The 18,545-nt window shown below is 36.6% G+C and overlaps 1 protein-coding gene across 5 annotated transcripts in view; it reads right to left on the bottom strand.

Annotated features, from left to right (window-relative positions):
• Nucleotides 1–9,140: 9,140 nt before the first annotated feature.
• Asb15 (ankyrin repeat and SOCS box containing 15) overlaps nt 9,141–18,545 on the bottom strand; it is a 31,731-nt gene continuing 22,326 nt past the window's right edge. For 4 of the 5 annotated variants that reach the window (XM_077795959.1, XM_026388707.2, XM_026388705.2 and 1 more), the window contains 4 exons: nt 18,045–18,216; nt 15,826–16,396; nt 14,855–15,008; nt 9,141–10,033 (listed from right to left, as the gene is read on the bottom strand). In XM_077795959.1, coding sequence (XP_077652085.1) covers nt 9,861–10,033; nt 14,855–15,008; nt 15,826–16,396; nt 18,045–18,216 — 1,070 coding nt within the window. In that variant the 3' untranslated portion in view covers nt 9,141–9,860. Of the gene's footprint in view, nt 10,034–14,854; nt 15,009–15,825; nt 16,397–18,044; nt 18,217–18,545 lie in introns of those variants that run through there. The other variant, XM_026388708.2, reaches the window with a different exon arrangement.

Below are 18,545 nucleotides of genomic sequence, written 5' to 3'. Positions count from 1 at the left end.
CCCCTCCCCTAGCCTCTAACTCTTAAACCACTGTGGGCTGAACTTGAGCCATTCTGGGCTGAACTTTCCTCACTTGCTCTACCTCTTAGCCAGGATACTTGCTCCTCCCTCTCCCTGAAAAGCCTTTGCCTCTTCTACTTTGCTGAGACCGACACTTTGTGAGGTCTTTCCTCAAAATTCAATTCCATGGCAGCATCCCACCTGGGATTACCAGTTTCAAACAGGTCTTTGTGGGAAGAGTGTTTTCCCCAGTAGAAGGAGCGTATCTGCCCCATTTGCTGTTGCAAGTTCTACATAATTATTAGGTGTTCAGGAAGTGGTTGAAACACAACACACATATACAAAAAAAAAAAAAAAAAAAAAAGAAAGAAACAGGAATTGAAGTACAGGCAAGAGTAGATCCAGGTCTAATGGAGCCCAAGGAGTATATAGGGGTGGGGACCTCTTGAAGAATAATATAAATTTATAAATACAAACTTAGTTATGAAAGTGAAAATGTGTTTGAAACAATAACAGAAATCATGACAAATTACTGGGTCTTAGGTGATTCAGGATTATTTCTTCTGAAATAATAATTTCATTTTCCTGGTGTTGGGGATTGAACCGAAAGCCTAATGGAAGGGAAGCAAGCACTCTACCACTAAGCCACACCCTAACACTGAGATCCTAAGTATTTTAAAGAAATACTTTCAGAGAAAGGCTACCTAATTCTAACTTGGCTTTCCCTGCCCCTCCCGCAAACTCTCTACAATTCCTGAGTACCACAGGCAAGGCCCTGAAATTTATGCTTTATGGTCATTCTGCACCTGAGTGGGGCCTCTAAACTGACAAACCAGTCCAGTTGGCCACTAAGTGCTACTATCTCACAGTTGATCTTTGTTCACTTCATAGACACCTTTCTTATTTAAATCGTCCTCATCTAGCAGATAGAGGAAACATTGAAATCATGCTATATTGTCATTTGCAAATTTGGGAAACTAGAATTATTTAATTCTAACAAATGTCAAAGAGCATCTGCTATTAACAAGCTATTCCTGACTTGCTTTTTTCGTTGTTGTTGTTTTTTTTTTTTTTTTTAAGTCTTATCCGATCTCTGTCATTGTCCAGGTGCAAGGTCACTGCCTGAAATAAATCCAACAAGGTTCTCAGTTACACAGAATGGTTTGGGTTCTCAACATTTCTTACAGATGGTCTGTAACAAGGCTGCTGAGCAAATGTAATGGTTGTGAAGGAAGTTAAGCTTCCGACTTTGTTCAGTCTGTTTTGCCGGGAGCAGCTCAGATAGCTGGAGAGAGGCTCCCAGGGGAGAATGTCAGGCAAAGGTCAGGCTCTAGATAGACAACAACTGAACAGGCCACAGGGATTAGATGAGAACTGGCAATTCCCTTATCAAGTCTCACTCTCAGGCTTGGCAAGTCAAGAAAATCCAGCTCTGCCAAGTTGTGGTAGAGAACATGAGTCAAATTTAAAATTGTTAGAGCTATTTATAATAAGGTTTCACAATTGTATAACATTTGTAGTTTACAAAATACATTTTTGCACAGTGTAGCAGGCAGTATAATAAAATGTGATCTCCATTTAATCATCTTGTGCCCTGCCACTTACTCTGAGGAAAAAGTAAATGCTATTAACTCCATATTGCAAAAGATGTGAATAGTTTTTGAGAGGTTCACAGTCTCTTCACATATACCCATCTAATAAGTGATGGATATACTTATGTTCCATAAGTCCAAGAAGCTTCTCACACTGAAGTTTACTAGTTTGTCATTTCAAAATGTGTCAAAGTGAAAGATGCATAGGTTGAAAAGTGTGGGTTTGTATACCGGTATACTGCATCTGTACTTGGTCATATGTATAGCAAGGCCGATGATGATTTATTTGTTGATCTGACTCAAACATGTCAAAGTGAAATATGATTATTTCCAGAAAAAAATCCAAAAGTGAGAAATATCTGAATTTTATCAATGTTTATTAAATTTCATATAACAGACCATGAAGATGAGATTCGACTTCCAAAACAGGAAACAGATTTGACGTACACCACTCGAAGGTCTGATAAAGGAAATTTTACCTGGCACGGACAAGATTTTTATTCTTTTCAGGAACTACCTTAGTCACAACCCTGCATGATGATATCACTGTTTTGGACAGGTTTGCTCACTGGGGTGTCAGGGAGAAACTTGCGGAGAGCAGGCACTCAAAACATGGATCTTTGCCTTGGTGTAGCTCCCTGCTTGTGGTCATGACCAGTGCTACCTTAGAAATCTCCAAGTCCAGGCTGGGGATGCAACTCAGTGGTAGAGTGCTGGCTTAGACTGTGGGAGGCCCTGGTTTGATCCCCAGCACCCTGAGGGGTTGTGGGGGAGAGAGACAGAGGGAGAAAAACATCAAGTGCTGCAGGCAAACGGTAACTTAAAGGACAGAAAAGGGGACATCCTGCTGTGAAGAGGGGGTAGAAAGGTAAAGTCAGGAATCGGAGGACTCAGTGTGCCAGTTAGAGCTTGAAAGCTGGACTGCGGTTCCTGAGCTTTTTCATTTGCAGTTTTATCCTGCAGATCAAAGGCACTGCCTTTTCCTACAGACTCACGGCTCCTAACTGACCTTTACTTCTATGCCTCCCCTTCCCTGTGTTCTGGAGAACCACAGCCTTTTGAATGTTTGCCTCTGATTTTTTCCAGGCACTCGTTTCTCCTAGATTTTCTTTCTGGAGCTGGTTTTCAATGGTGTTATAATAAAAGACCCATCCTACTGGTAATAAGATCCTAAACAGACTTGTGTCCTTTATGGGACAGGAAACCTTCACGTTTAGCTCTTCAATCTATATGTTTTTGTACATTTGATTTTTAAATTAAAAAAAAGGAAAAAACTCATATTACAACCAGCATGCAAATGTGGGAGACTGGCAGAGCTCAGCTGGGGTGAGGGCCAGTAGGATCAGTGAAGGCAGCAAGCACGGTGCAGCCCTTGAAGGCTTCATCTTTGGCTTCTAATGGTCTCATTAGCATAGCAAACCTTATAAATCATGCCCTGATTGATAAGAGCCGAATGTTTTCCTCTGAGCTGGAAGACTCCATTGTTTAGCTGGACCACCTCATCAAGGCTGTAAACAGAGCATCCAGCATTCACCTGTCAGAGACATGTGCCTCTTATTTTATTTGGAAGTGATTTTCTTTCCTCTTCTTTTCTTTTCTTTGCTTTCCATTTCTTCATCCCACCCGCTCTCTCTCTTAACCAGGTGTGGTGATGCGCATCTAAAATCCCAGCTACTCAGGAGGCTGAGGCAGGAGGATTTCCAGTTCGAAGACAGTCTGGACAATTTAGTAAGGTCGTGTTTCAGAGTGAAAATAAAAAGGACTGGGGACATAGCTCAGTGATAGAGTACATGCCTAGCATGTGCAAGGCCTGATTTCATTCCCCAGAACACACACCTGCACACCTACACAAGAAAGAAAAAGGTAATTTTTAAGATGTGATTTATACGCTATAAAAAACATTCACCTTGGTGTAGAAGTTTAATGATTTTTTTAAAAGTAAACTTACCAAGTTGTGCCACCCTCACCAAAAACCAATTTTAGAACATTTCTGTTGTTCCCAAAAGATGCTTTGTGTCCATTTGCCATCAACCTTTTTTCCCTACCCCCACCCCCAGGAAACTACTAATCTGTTTTCTGTTCCTTGTTTGAATATTTTAAATAACTGGAATTCTGCAGCTTGTGGTCTTTTGTGCCTGGCTTCTTTTCACTTAGCCTAATGTTTCTGAAGTTCATGCATGTTGTAGCATGTTGACTAATCATACTCCATTGTAGGAATATGCAACATTGAGTTTTGCGTTGCTAATGGGCATTGAAGTTATTTTCATTTTTGGGGTATAATGGACGATGCCCTCCTAATTCCCAATGAACTAAAACTGGTGAGATGAAAAGAGCTTTGGCTTTGGAATCATGAATCCCAAGTTGAATCCTAGTTCTGGCATTTACTATCTTAATTGCTGCAAGATTTATCTCCTTTTATAGAGAGTGGAGGTAATCCAGATCTTTTCTGCTCTGTTCCTAGAGTGCTTATAAGACTTAAATGAGACAACGTATGTAAAGTGCTTTGTGTAATACACAGGGGAAATGAGAGACCTTGCTATCCAAGCAGTCTTTCCAGATGTGATGAAGTGGACCAGATGTTTCTCAAGATTCTTTCCACATTCATGGAAAAATGATTTAGCCTTTGGGCTCTAGGAAATATTTATGCTTTTTTTTCCCCTATGGGGTCTTCACTGTCTTTCTCTTATGAAAGCCTGTTACTTAGAAAGGTTTTAATATCATCCTACCTCTCTTAAGTGTACTTACTTTTTAAACTTTATTTTAATCTTCAGATAACAGTCTGTGTTTCCTGTTGAATATCGGGTTATCAGATATACAAGACTCACTGTGTCAGAAGTGTACAGCTCTGTATCGTCAATGTTCAGATTTAATCAGGGCACCCTCCAACTCCCACACTCAATTTAGCTTCTTGGGTACCTCTAAGAAGGGAACTGGGTGAAGGTTGAGGGGTCAGAGAAAAGCCTAAGCAAGTTTGCATTTTCAAGTCAAAAGTGAGTGAAATTGTGGCCTCATTCAATAATATTAATCCAATTGGGTAACACACACAAACACACACACACACACACAAAAATAGAGGTAAAAAAAATGGGATATTGGTATCTAACACTGAATCAACTCTAAGATAAGTGTCACTTTTGTTACCCTCCAACCTTCTACCTCATCCAGCATTATAGGTTGCTTCCAGGAAATTGTAGTTTAGTCTCACTGGCAGTTCCGGGTATGGAAGACTTAGAGATTGAGAGCAATGGCTGCCCCATTTGCTGGAATCTGAAGCACAGAATGTGAATTCCTGTCCAGGACCTCTGGTGGAATTACTGGCTAGACCAGCGTTATAACTCAGGCACTCAGTGCCCAGATTCAAATTACTAGACTATCTCCTTTTGAAAACAGCAAATCCCCAGACATCTCTAGCACTCCCTGATATTATATAACATGGTCACTGAGGTCAAATAAGTTGACTCGTTCTACACATCTTTTCCTCTGAGAAGCCCCTTTTCCACTAGAAAATAATTGTTGATCAGGACTTTACAAAGCAAAAGAAGATGTGAGATTTTATGTGCTAGGGACAGTTCTCTGCTGAGTTTTCATCCTGTGAATGTTGTCAAATAATTTTGAGATGATAGTGAAATTTTTGCATTCTTAACATTATTATAGTGCATCCTTAACATTATTTTTCATATTCTCAGATCTAATCATGACCACCTGTGGTCCTGTACTATAAGACCAAGGTTGTTGTTGGTGGTGCATACCTATAATCTTAGCAATTCGGGAGCCTGAGACAGGAAGATCACAAGTTCAAAGCCAGTGTCAGCAACTTAGTGAGGACCTGTCTGTAAACAAAATATAAAAGAGCTGGGGGTGTGGCTCAGTGGTTAAGCACCACTGGGTTAAATACCTGGTACCAAAAAAAAAAAAAAAAAAAAAAAAAGACCAAGAATGTTCACTTTTGCAGCTCTGGCACTGCCACTGCCACTGTGTAATAATAATAATGAAAGGTTGGGTTTCACATGCACTTATTCGGTGAAGGACATAATGCATCATAAATTTGTATCTTGTTCAGAATAAAAAAATTCTCTCTCTCTCTCTCTCTCTCCCTCTCTCACTCTCTCTTTAAAAAAATATAATTTGCAGAGCTTGGTTCAAACTGTATTTTTTAAAATGTTAAGAAATGGTTTAAACTGTATTTTAATAAGATTTATTTGGATGCTTCACTTATGATATTTAAGGTAATCAGTATCTTTTGCATTTTTTATGTTTTTTAATTGACAAAAACGTATAACTTTATGATGCACAACCTATTTTGAAATGTGTATACATTTTTTATGGAATGGGTAGTAAACATGACTTTACTCCCATATTTATCATTTTTAATGGTGAGAACATATAAAAATATACTTTTAGTGATTTTTTTCAAACATGCAGTGCATGGTTATTAACTATAGTCAATCTGTTATAGATGTCTAATGCTTATTCTTCCTGTCTAACTGATACTTTGTATACTTTTGATCAATATCTTCCCATTCCTCCCCCGCGTCCCAATCCTTGGTAACCACTATTGTACTTTCTGCTTTGGAATTTGCTTTTTTTAGATTCCCACATATAAGTGAGATCATGTGGTATTTGTCTTTCTGTGACTCATTTCACTTAACATAATGTCTTTGAAAACAAAGTACATGTCCTTGCCTACTGCATTACATGACGCTGAAATAACATGACATACTACAAAGCATGTGTACACATATGTGTGCATTATATTAAATATGTAGGTCAAGCACATGTACTTATGCATAAGTGTGTGTATATATGTGTACATATATAAGATTCATTTTGTTTAATAAATAATTTGGAGTATCTTTAAATTTTTATATGTTCTAAATAATTTCAGATTTGGAAGGTAGTTATATATGTAGAGGAAATATGACTTGGAACCAAAATTTCAATACTAATTTGGATAAAAATTTTGTTGTCAGTGTCAGCAAAAAGGCTTAAGTGCATACTCTCCATCATGAGAATCCATCTTGTGTTTTCCAGGCTGTTGAGTCCCTACGTGTTGATTTTTCAAAAGCCTGCATCCAAGAGGTGTTACCTAGGGATATTTGCTGCCCAATTATACAGTTGCTGTCTTCTGCACTGTTTTTCTATTGCCTGGAAATGTGTTCTGTAATTACTTAAAATGATTGAACTATATTCTTCAGGAGGCACTCAACTTCAATGTGCATCTTTCAATTATTTTTTTTTATCCAGAAATGGATATATTCTTTGATTTTGGTCTACAAGAGAGCTAAATAACATCCAACTGAGAGTTCAGATCTGCTCTTTTCCATCCAGCTCTCTGGATGACACAAAGCAAAAGCTCTGCAGTGACTATAAGCAGCCACTGACGGCTCCACAGCCTCCAGGCTCCACCGTGTCAGGCCACAGTGGCTGAACTGGCACCACTGTTGAATGTTTGGCTCTCCTAGGGCTGACTGGGAGGAGCAGCTGTTGCCCTCTCCCAGATAGAGTGACACTCACACTCTAGGAGAAACAGAGTCCTAATTAGATAGGGATTAATTACTTTTTCCATCCAGTTCTCTCCAAAACAAAAACACTGCTAGAAAAGTCCAAAATGTGGTGAGCAAAAGATCAATCTGTTCTGAATACAACAAATACCTCAGTTTCTTAATCTACATTTTCTTTCTGCTTCATAAATAGCAAAATAACCACTTTGATAACTTATAGCATGTGCAGTTAATTCACATCTTTATATCAAAACATTTCTTGAATATATTTACCTAAAAATACATTAGAGAAAATGTCAAGGTTTAAGTGTACTAGTTTAATATCTGAAGTATCATATAGCAGACTTACAACCTCATTATTATATTTTATTTATTTAGAGAAATATTTGTAGACAACAATGCATCTTAACCACAAATAAGAAACCAACAAAGAAATTATGCAATCCTGTGCACAAAACATTACAGTTCAAATTAAATACATGAAGTTTAATTTCTATAAAAATATGTCCTCTAGGAAATACAAGATAAAACTATAGGCCTAATTATACAGCATTTTTAAATACTCATTTATCTTTAAAGATAAGCTAAATGCAATATGAAAATTTTACAAATCAATGAGGTGCTACTATTGAAAAATATAGTCACTCAAGGTAAAAATAAACATAAGAAAATACATTTTCAAAATCAAAGAATAATAAATTTAAAATATTACTAAGATTGTGCAATCAATTTGGAAATTCAAAACTATCGTTTTACCATGAGGTCACTGATTATTTTTGTCTGGGTCTTATATAACATTCACATTTTTAGAGAATGTGTTTGACCCTGAGGACACACTGGGAAACACAATGATACAGAGGCCCCCCTCACAGAGCTTCCAGTCTAGTGGGAAAGACAGGCAAGAACAGAGGCTCCTACAGTACAGACTGAGAAGTTTAAGGCCAGAGCCTTCCCTCCTCCAGGAAGTAACACCTCATCTGAGATCTGCAGGGTGAGGGTGAGTCAGTCAGTCAGGTGAAGAGGGCCAGAAGGAGGTAGAGAAAGGGTTCCAGGTGGAGGGAGAAGGAAATACCAAGACCTCTGGGTGTGAGAGAGCATAGTCTATTCTATAGCAGTGATTCCCAAACAAACATCCTCAGATACTTGCTGGGCCGCAGGGAAATTTTCACCCATCAACAGGGAAACGAGGACAGTGCAATAAGTACTTTCAAAGCTAAAGTTACTCAATTTTTATGACTGAATTTATGATCGTCTTATTTTCTGTCATCCTAAAATATGCTCTCTTTATGAAATGATGGAGATCGTAAAGGGTATGTATATATATATATATATATATATATATATGTTTTTTAAAAGATAGATGACTCTATTTTTTTAAATTAATGAAACAAATCTATTAGCGTATATAACCCTGAAGTCTGGGAATCACTCACTGTTCAATGAATAAACTTCTAGAAAGCATATAATACAGTTAAAGGGGAGAGAGGAAAGGGAGACATAAAGAGGAAGGCAGTAGGAGTGAGATAGTGAAGGGCCACATAAGAACTTTGGACTTTGATTGTATGAACAATGGGAATGGTTTTAAGCAAGGCAGTGAAACTTCTTGCATTTATAAAAGATCATTCTGGGATGCTGTGTGCAGAATGTGTGTGGGATAGGGGAAGACAGCCAGCAGGCAAGCTAGAGAAGCAGCACTGAATTATCCTAGGAAAAGGATCCGAGCCAGGCTTAGCACCAAGCTGGTGGAACTGAGTAAAAGAAAGATCACTTCAAGCAATACATTCTTTTTAGGATGTGGTGATCAGTTACACTGGGTGAGGAAACGAGGAGGTCAAGCCTGATGTTTAGTCTTTTTCTGTTGAAAACTAAGTTAATCATTGTGCTGTTACATTATAAAATGTAAGAGAAAGGTCATGAGTTTGATTGGGGACATGTTGAATTTGAGGTGTCTTTAGGCTCAAATGTTCATTGGGCTAGTTGCCTACACAGGTCTCAGGCACATGAGAGAAAGCTTTTTTTGGATGTAAGTGCTGTGGTTTTCAACAAAATTATTGCAATCATACAAGTGGATGAAATTTTCTAGAGAAAATATTACTAAAGGATTGGCAGGAGTTGAGAGTCATAGGAAGAAGCCAGAGATAGAGCATCCAAAGAGGTAGAAGGACAGCTTAGAGAACAAGGTATCCATATAGTCAAAACCAGGGAGGAGGTAGAACTTCAAGGAAACAGCAGGCAACAGTGTCAGTTGGCACAGGAATCAACCAAAAGAGGAACTGAAAGGTGCTCATTGACTTCAGCAATAAGGAGGTGGTGAAGGACCTTGAGAAGAGTAGGAGAGGAAACAGCAGAGTGCCAGATTATAGTATGTGAACCTGCAGGCAGGCAGGAGTCCTTTGGTGTAGAGGGGCTCTCAGAGAAGAGAAATGGGCCAGCAACAGGTGTGAGGTATGGGTTTGAGAAAGTGGTTATTTGCTTTCTAAACACAGACCCTTATAGTGCATATTGTAGGAACCAATTGATAGGGAGAATTTAAAGACTTGTTGCAAGTGAAGACAATCATTAGAAATTCAAATATAGAATACTGACTGTCTTAAGATAAGGCAAGGTCTTTATGTACAATATGGTGTTTCCATAGGGACACAGTACACCTACAACATTCTCAATGGATTTAAATACACTTAAAGTTGTAATATGATCCCAATAAATTCTCTGGGGGAATCACATTTTAAAACATTTAAAAATCACATTTAAAAATGTTATTTTTAAGCTATGGCAATTTTAGCTCCTGTCCATAGAGATCATATTCTTTAAAAAATAAATATCTTTGAATAGCTGGTGGTAGTGGAAGCTTTTCCATGAAGGCTGGCTGGCAGAGTCGTTGGAGTCCCATAAGTCTTCGAATTTTTAATCGGCACAAATGCTTCAATGAACAAGGATTCTCTAAAATGAATGGGGGAAATAAGCAAAAATTTAAAACAACACTAGTGGATTGGCCTATAAAATACAGATTTTTTTCAGACTAACATGAATGAAAAACAGAGATGTACACTTTAGCAACTGGTGATTTTCATTGAAATTAAGTATTCTAGACCACTTACATTCTAGTTTATTCTACAATGTAAGCTCCATGAAGGCAGAGATTTATTTTGTATCTGTAGGAACAGAGTCTAACTCATAATAGATGTTCAACTAGAATTTATCAAATAAATGAATGAATTTGAGAAAGAAAATGCTTACATCTGTGTATTTCTTCTTTAGAACTGAATATTATAGAGATATTTTTCTTCCTTCCTCCCTTCCTCTTTCACTCTCTTTGATGAATAATTATCCAGGAAACATCAATATGAATAATTGCATAATTCTTCATTATTCCACGTGAGGTTTGTTTCCAGGATCTGATACCCAAACACTTTATATTTTCATGAAAAATATACTAACATTCTTCATCTATCTTACATAAGCCTTTATTTTCAATTCTTGCTTTAATCTAAGTTATTATGACAATACTGATACGTCACACCAGCAACATGAACTAGTACAGGGGCCACAAAGCGCGTAGACATAGGTGTGGCTTCTAGACTCAGCTGACTTGACTTAAAATCCTGATTCTGCCACTTAGTGGTGAATGACCTTGGGTGCGTCACTTAACCTCTGTGATTTTAGTATTTTCATCTATGAAATGCAGATAACAATGGGACCTACCTCCTAGGGTAGTTTGAAGATTAAATAATTTAGTTCATATAAAGTATGAAATAAGTGCTTGGCACATTGTAACCATTCAATAAATGTTAACTATCATTCAATAAAATAATACAAGTGATCACATTTCTCTTTCATTTGAGACTATGAACATTGAAATAATCTCTTTTAGAAATCAACACATTTTCCAAAAATTGCTGAGACAAAATTATTGTTACCAAAACAGGCAGAAAAAATTCACATTTTTACAAAAACTACGATTTTACTTTTCCCCCTAACATCCTGCCTTACAGATATCTGGAGGAATCCTGACATCCAGTGGTTGACCATGCTCATAGCAAGCAACTGATAGGCTGCAGTAATATATGATAGAAACAAACAAACCAAGAAAACTTCCTGGCATTATTTTTACTTAGATTGTCTTTCTTTCCTTCCTTCCTTCCATCCATCCTTCCTTCCTTCCTTCCTTCCTTCCTTCCTTCCTTCCTTCCTTCCTTCCTTCCTTCCTTCCTTCCTTCCTTCCATACTAGGGATTGAACCCAGGGGCACTCGACCACTGAGCCATATACCCAGCCTTATTTTGTATTTTATTTAGAGACAGGGTCTCACTGAGTTGCTTAACACCTCAGATTTTGCTGAGGCTGGCTTTGAACTTGTGATCCTCCTATCTCAGCCTCCCAAGCTGCTGAGATTACAGGCATGTACCACCGTGCCAGGCTAGATTGTCTTTTTTAAAAAGCATCAGAATTGGGGATTCTTTTGCAATAAAAACACATGGACAGTGAATTCCCATATAGAAGCAAAATCTGTGCTGTCTACAACAAAAAGTATAGTGGTATTATAGAAACGGCTTGTGTTTTAACATAAGACAGGAGTTCAGATCTTTGCATTGTTATTTTCTATTCTATAATTTTAGGTAATCAATTTATCTAAGTCTGAGTTTCTCCCCCTTTCCAACCTCCGAACTGTTTAAACCTTTTTATTGTGAAATAAGATACATATAAAGAAACTACACACATGTATAGTTTCATATGTTATCATAAGTGATTATTAGGCAAACACCTTTATTCACCTCCCAGGTCAGGAAATAGAACTTTGCCAGCCACCCCAGAATTTCCTCTATGGGCCTTCCCATCCTAATCTCTTTCTTCTGCCATGAGTAATTACTACCCTTATGTATATTGCAATCATTTCCTTCAAAGTTTCATCATCTAAGAATACTGTCCCTACACTAAATGTACTAAAGATATGGACAGTACTTTAAAAAAAGACATTTGATTTGTCCTGTATATCTCTTTAATCTGTGGCTCTGCATTCCCTTCTCGTCCTTTCAGTTAACCTTTGAAGACCCCAATGACCTGTGTTTTCCCACAGCCCGAGTTTTGCAGATGGCATGTGATAGTACGTGCAACCCAGGTCCCACTGTCTTCTCTATTTCTTGATTGAACTCAAATTTGATCTCTTTGGCAGAACTGTATTCTTCCATTCAGGATATAATGTGACACGAACAGCAGTTAATATTCAATGACCACATCCATTAGTTTACTGGGGACTACAGAAGGATGATATTTATTTATATAATTTCCTTTCCATTAATTACTTGAAATACTTTTAAAAAGGAAAATTCTTGCTCTCATATTCTGGTTAGAGTGGCATGACTTATATAAATTAGGTAGAATAGTTTAAATCCTTTCTTTTTATCAATTTCCAAGATAACAAATCAATTCTCTATCATCCTTTGGAACTGACCAGTTTTAAAATATCATATATTTAAGACTGGATATGATTTCTACTGATCAAAATAATGATCTCCTTTGGGATCATGATAGCATCATGATCGGGGTCCTGAATTCTTTTGGCATGGTTCTTGTATGTAGTCTTTGAGGGGTTCATTGCTATTGATGTGACCAGGTGAGTATTCCAGGTTCATCTTGTACATTTCCTTCCCCAGATCTGGAATCACCCATTTCTCCATCACAGTTTCTTTACCTTTTTTTTTTTTTTGAGTCAGGGTTCAAGATAACTCTTCCAGTTTTGCAGAGGTTCCTGTTCTGTTAACAGTTTCTTTGTTACCATATCCAAAAATCTGGTGGCTTGCTCCCTGAGGACTCCTAATCCTGTTTGCCACCCATTTTTATGTGAACTGTCTCTTGTCCCTGTCCTGCTTGATTTTGACTGCTTCTAATGTGGGCTTCAGTCCAGGAAGGGAGCTCTGAGAGGTTAGGATCTAGGTTGTTTTGTAATTCTCTTCAGACTTAGCTTTTATTATTAATATTATTATTATTATTAATATTATTTTGGGGATTAGAACCCAGGGCCTTGTGCATGTGAGGCAAGCACCCTACCAACTGAGCAATATCCTCAGCTTAGTTTTTAATTTGTAAAAATAAGCATGAGTATTCCTTATAATATTTCATGACATACTTTGCGTATACATTTCAGATACTTTCCATAAACTTACCATGTAATAAAAATAACACAAAATAGCAAAATGTTTTTAATATTTTTAATATTATAGGTACCAGTTAGACACTTTACATGCATCCTGCCTATTTCTCTCATTCCCTCTCTCTGCTTTTGGTGCTTTGATCAAACGCAAAGTCTAGTGCATGCTATGCAAGTGCTCTCCACGGAGCCACACCCTCAATCCCACATGTTATCTCTTTAAATTCCCAAGACAGACTTTTTAAAAAAACAAACAAACATTTTTTATACCTTTATTTCATTGATTTATTTTTACGTGGTACTGAGGATCAAAACCAGGCCTCACACATGCAAGACAAGCACTCTATCGCTGAGCCACAATCCCAGCCCCTAAGACACTTTTGAGGTAAATATTAACTTAGCTCCATTTTGCAATGGAAAAACATAGGCATAAAAAATGTAAGTAACTTGTTCAAAGTCACAAAGCTACTATCATTATCTTGGAAATTTTTATAAAAAACAAAATTGATACAATAAATTATTGCTTATTTCCATGAAGCTATCAGCCCCAATCACATCTGTACAACATAACCCAGCATCCCCCGACCTAGGCATGGCTTGAATTCCACCCCATCCAGTCTGACTTCAGAGTCTAGGCTCACAAAACTGCATCATTCATCCGACTAAGATTTCTGTTTTATTTGCCACAAAATCTCTTCTATTATAGAACTCATTCCAGGAGAAGACTGATTTAGATACATCAAGAGTGCCAGATTATTTAAAATGTCATGAAATGTTCAATGATACTTTTTTAAGCTCCATGGAATTAATGTTCAAGTAAGTTTTGAGAGTTCATTTTCTCAAAGTCATACTTTGAAAGAGAAACTCTCCAATCTATGATTTTTTTCCTAGTTTCTATTTGTATTTGGAGTCATTTAAACTGTAAGTGTACTTTCCTTGAAAGCACATTTTTTTTTTCTGTATTGGGTATTGAACCCAGATGTGCTTTACTACTGAGCTCCTCTTTTTTTTTTTTTTTTTTTGAGATAGGGTCTCCTTAAATTGCCCAGACTGACCTTGAACTCCTGATTCTCCTGCCTCAGCCTCCCAACTAGCTGGGATTACTGGAGTTTGCTGCCATACTTAGTGTGATTATAAGCTTTTGCCTAGAGAATTCAAATGACCTGCCTATAACACAATCTTTTGATACTAGGATTTTGTCAATAAAGACCTAAAAGAGTGTATGTCAAAAAATAATTCTAATGCCTTCCATTTCTTCATTTACTGTATAATTATATATTAAGTATTAACTACTCTCTAGGCACTATGCTAAATGTTGAGAATACAAAAAGAAACAAGGAGATCCCTGACCTCATGGAGAATGAAGTCTATGTATTATACATTATAGAAGGTAATTTTCCAAAAATGAGTTCTAGTCAGAATATAAGGTTATTCATTGTACAATTAAAGAGTTGGAAATATTAAGAAAACATAAAATTTGTAACTCAAAACAAAGGAAGCATTAAGGATGATTTAAAAATATCTTAGATAATTCTGAACAAAGAAACACTGAAAAATATCAAAGACATTATACACATTTTTAATAAAAAATAATTGTAGGATAATTTTATTTTTTACCTAGTATTTGGCGGATTTCTGGCCATTCTCTCTGTACTTCTAATGCAGACTTCAGTTTAGCACACAGAGGAACATAATCCATGTAATCTATCAATATACGAATAATGCTGCCTACCAGGTGTTTCATCCACGGAACTGTAATAAACTCACAGAACTGAGAAAATTGATAAAATTTAATTTAGCAGTACTTTTAATATGCTTATATGTAAACATATACATAAACACTTAATTTTGTTATGAAAAGTTACATCTTTGTCCTTTTCTAGAAAAGAAAACATCCCTCCTTGGAATGAACAAAGGTGAAAAATTGCTTGTTTTTTGAACTAATAGTCTTTAAGACATATAGACATTGTTCTGACATGATTCTAGTCAATACAGCATAGAAGAATCATGCTTTTATTCATTTAGCCCCAATATTCCACTAAATAAGCATAAGTAATTATTTGCACATATTTCATCTTTTTTATATCCTGTTCCAATTGAAAAAAAAAGAAATAACATTTTCTTGGCTAAATATATGCTTGTAACCCTATACCATTGCAAATAAAAAAAATTAAGAATAAGAAATACATAAAAATTAGAGTTGATTTTTCTTTTCATGTAATACTCTTAAACAAGTGAAAGTTTGAGTTAGGCTACAGGAAACACGTTCTTCTTAGCAATACAAGGAGCCTCCTCCAGGATAGATCCTATGGTAGGCCACAAAACTAGATTAAAAATTTAAGATCAAAAAAATCATTTTAAATATCTTTTCTGACCATGATGATCTAAAACTAGAAATCAACAACTGGAGGAAATTCAGAAACTTTAGCTAACATATGGAAGTTAAAGAGCATGCTCCTGAGTAGCCAATGGATGATGAGGCAATCAAAAGGGAAAAATTAAAATTAAATATTAAAAATTAAAACATTTATTAGACTGCTATAAGAGTTAAGATGATGGCCCCCTACGAAGAAGAAGATGCAACTCACCGGATTATCTTTTATTACACAAGACGTCCATCCTGGCAGTACTTCTTCCTCTATTTCTGACCACACAAATGAATTTCCAAAGATGTCACCATGCATGCAGTCAAAGCACATCTCCACTTGATAGCCATTGTTCAGCAACAGCCTCATCATGACCTCATCATTTAGGGCATACTGAATGGCACTGGGGAAACGGGTGTCATTCACGTGCATAAAGTAACAATTGACATTAGCCCCATGAGAGAGAAGCAGTCGGACAATCTCATGATTATTGGCCCTCACTGCCACAAGTAGACAGTTGAGGGGATCTAGGTTTGGGTCTGCACCTGCAGCCAGAAGGACTTCTGTACAATGGATGTCATTATTAGAGACAGCAAAATAGAGCGCAGTCTTCCTGTCATCGTCATAGTTCTGGGAAATGTGGTCAGCAAGAAGAGCGTTGACATCGAAACCATTTTCAATGAGTAGTTCCAGGCACTGGGTATTCTGTCCATCAGCTGCTGAGTGAATGGGAGTTAGCCCACTTTTCCGAATTGCATTTTTGGATGTTATTGGGATAAGATATTTCAGTGCACTAAAACAAACAACAACAACCACCAAATACCCCATGACATTAAGAAAATCAAGAAATTGAATAAATCCCCTTCTTTACTTACATGTAAATATAGTTCATTTGGTTTTCCTTACTTTCTCTAGATAACCTTACATTGAAATGTTAAACTTTTGTAGTATTTAATGTAATTTAGTAAATTTTGATTTATTTTATTCTCTAAATCTTCCTGGGGAACATCCAACATCTTATATTTCTTACATTTGGCCCTATATATGATTCCTCAGGACTCCTCTCCACACTCCTTTTCTAAACAATATAATTCTTTTATAAGCAACCAATGCTAATTTTATAGAAAATATAAAAGAAAGTAAACCCTTCTCATGACATAGAAGAACACTTCATAATCTTGACCATTAGAATCATGGAGTCATTGGAAGTGAGTTGGAAGTGACCCTGGACATGATTTAATATAGCCCCTTTCCTTAACAGAAGGACAATATGAAATCTCCAGAGGGAAAATGACTTGTCCAAGGTCACACAGTTATACATAAATAAAGGACTAGAGATTTGACATTTTGAATTCTTATAAATCATTCCTCTCTCACTTGTTTTAGGCAATCTTCTTTAATGTTAGCTATGGTACTTCTCCTTCCATACAACTTGCTGTTGAATTATTAGTCAAAAAAAAAGTCTTTAAAATTTCCATCAAATTTATACCAGTCCAATTTAAATCACTGACCACAGCTTATGTTTCTAAGGACATGTGATAAATAGTTGTGAATTTCACACTTGACTAACCATTTAGATATGCAAGAGAGCCACAAGCAAGGATAACTTGATCTCTTGTGCCTAATTCAGAGCTACCATGTGTGAATTTATGAACACTGGGAGTAAATCCAGGTAAACTTTAACAACATGTCACTTAGCGTCAATGGTGCGTCATTGGCCCTTTAACTTAGCCACTGTGGCCACCAAAAATGATAAAGACTAAAATGATAAATCTTAAAATGTTTTGTTTTATTAGAAAATCTTTGGGTTACAAGTTTTATTAACTACATTTAATTGCTTTAAACCATCTTCTCATGGTGGGTAGTTCAAAATAGTGATTCTAAACTTCTATTGGTGTGTTGATTTTAGCACATTTTGTAGTTTCAAAATGTATTCAACCATTTGTATGGAAAAAAATCTAAAAATGAAACTTTTCTATTCTAGAATACATTTACTATAATGTTACTATAATATCCTGGAGATGCTGGAAAATCATTGAATAACAGAGTATTGTTAACAAATTCTAATCCTTTGCCAAGAGCAAAGTTTTTAGAAATTCCATGGCCTTTAGTTAAACACTTAAAAAACAAACAAACAAACAGATAAGTACTCTTGGGTAACTTGCACAGAATTCTCAACTATAACTTAATTCCTTCTAAAAAAGGAATGAAAGGGCATTCTTTTTACTATTAAGGTAGTATAAATTCATTTTGTGAATTAGAAGACTATAAAAAGGTGAAAAGCCCAACAAGTTCCAAACATTTAATTACAATACTTGCAAACATTACCGACTTCTTTTTGAATTTGGGGGAGTATTGTGTATAAAGAGACTTGTGATTATTCTGTATTCATAATTTTGTATTTTCAACTTAAAGTAACCACCCCATAAGGTATCACTTACAGATAATGTCCCTCGTAGGCAGCTCGGTGTATAGGGAGATGCCCTGCTCTGTTGGGCACATTTCCACTTCCTCCATACTCCAGCAGGAGAGCAATGCAGTCGGGATTACCGCCCCCAGCAGCCTCAAACAACACTGATGCCCCATCATCCGCCAAAGCAAACACATCCCCACCTGGCAGTATGAAGCACATTGTAGCAGGTGACTAGATGGTATTGTTGATAGACCCCTTTAAAAAAAGACCTTTTTTCTTTTCCCCCTCTGGTTAGCACTTAAATAAAAAGTATAGCATCTGTGTTCTCAATATTCTCAGTAAAGAGTAATGCAACATGCTTTTGTTTTATTAGAAAATCTTTGGGTCACAAAGACTGTCAGAGAAACCAGTCAATTTCCACAATGGACAAATGATTACAGATAAAGGGAACATGAGGCTTTTAAATGTAATGATACCAGTTAACACTCTCTACTTCAATTCAACCAACATTTATTGACTACTCTTTCTG

The sequence above is a fragment of the Urocitellus parryii genome, chromosome 3 (assembly GCF_045843805.1).
Source record: "Urocitellus parryii isolate mUroPar1 chromosome 3, mUroPar1.hap1, whole genome shotgun sequence".
NCBI classification, from domain to species: domain Eukaryota; kingdom Metazoa; phylum Chordata; class Mammalia; order Rodentia; family Sciuridae; genus Urocitellus; species Urocitellus parryii.
This window is presented reverse-complemented; position numbering and strand designations above follow the sequence as displayed.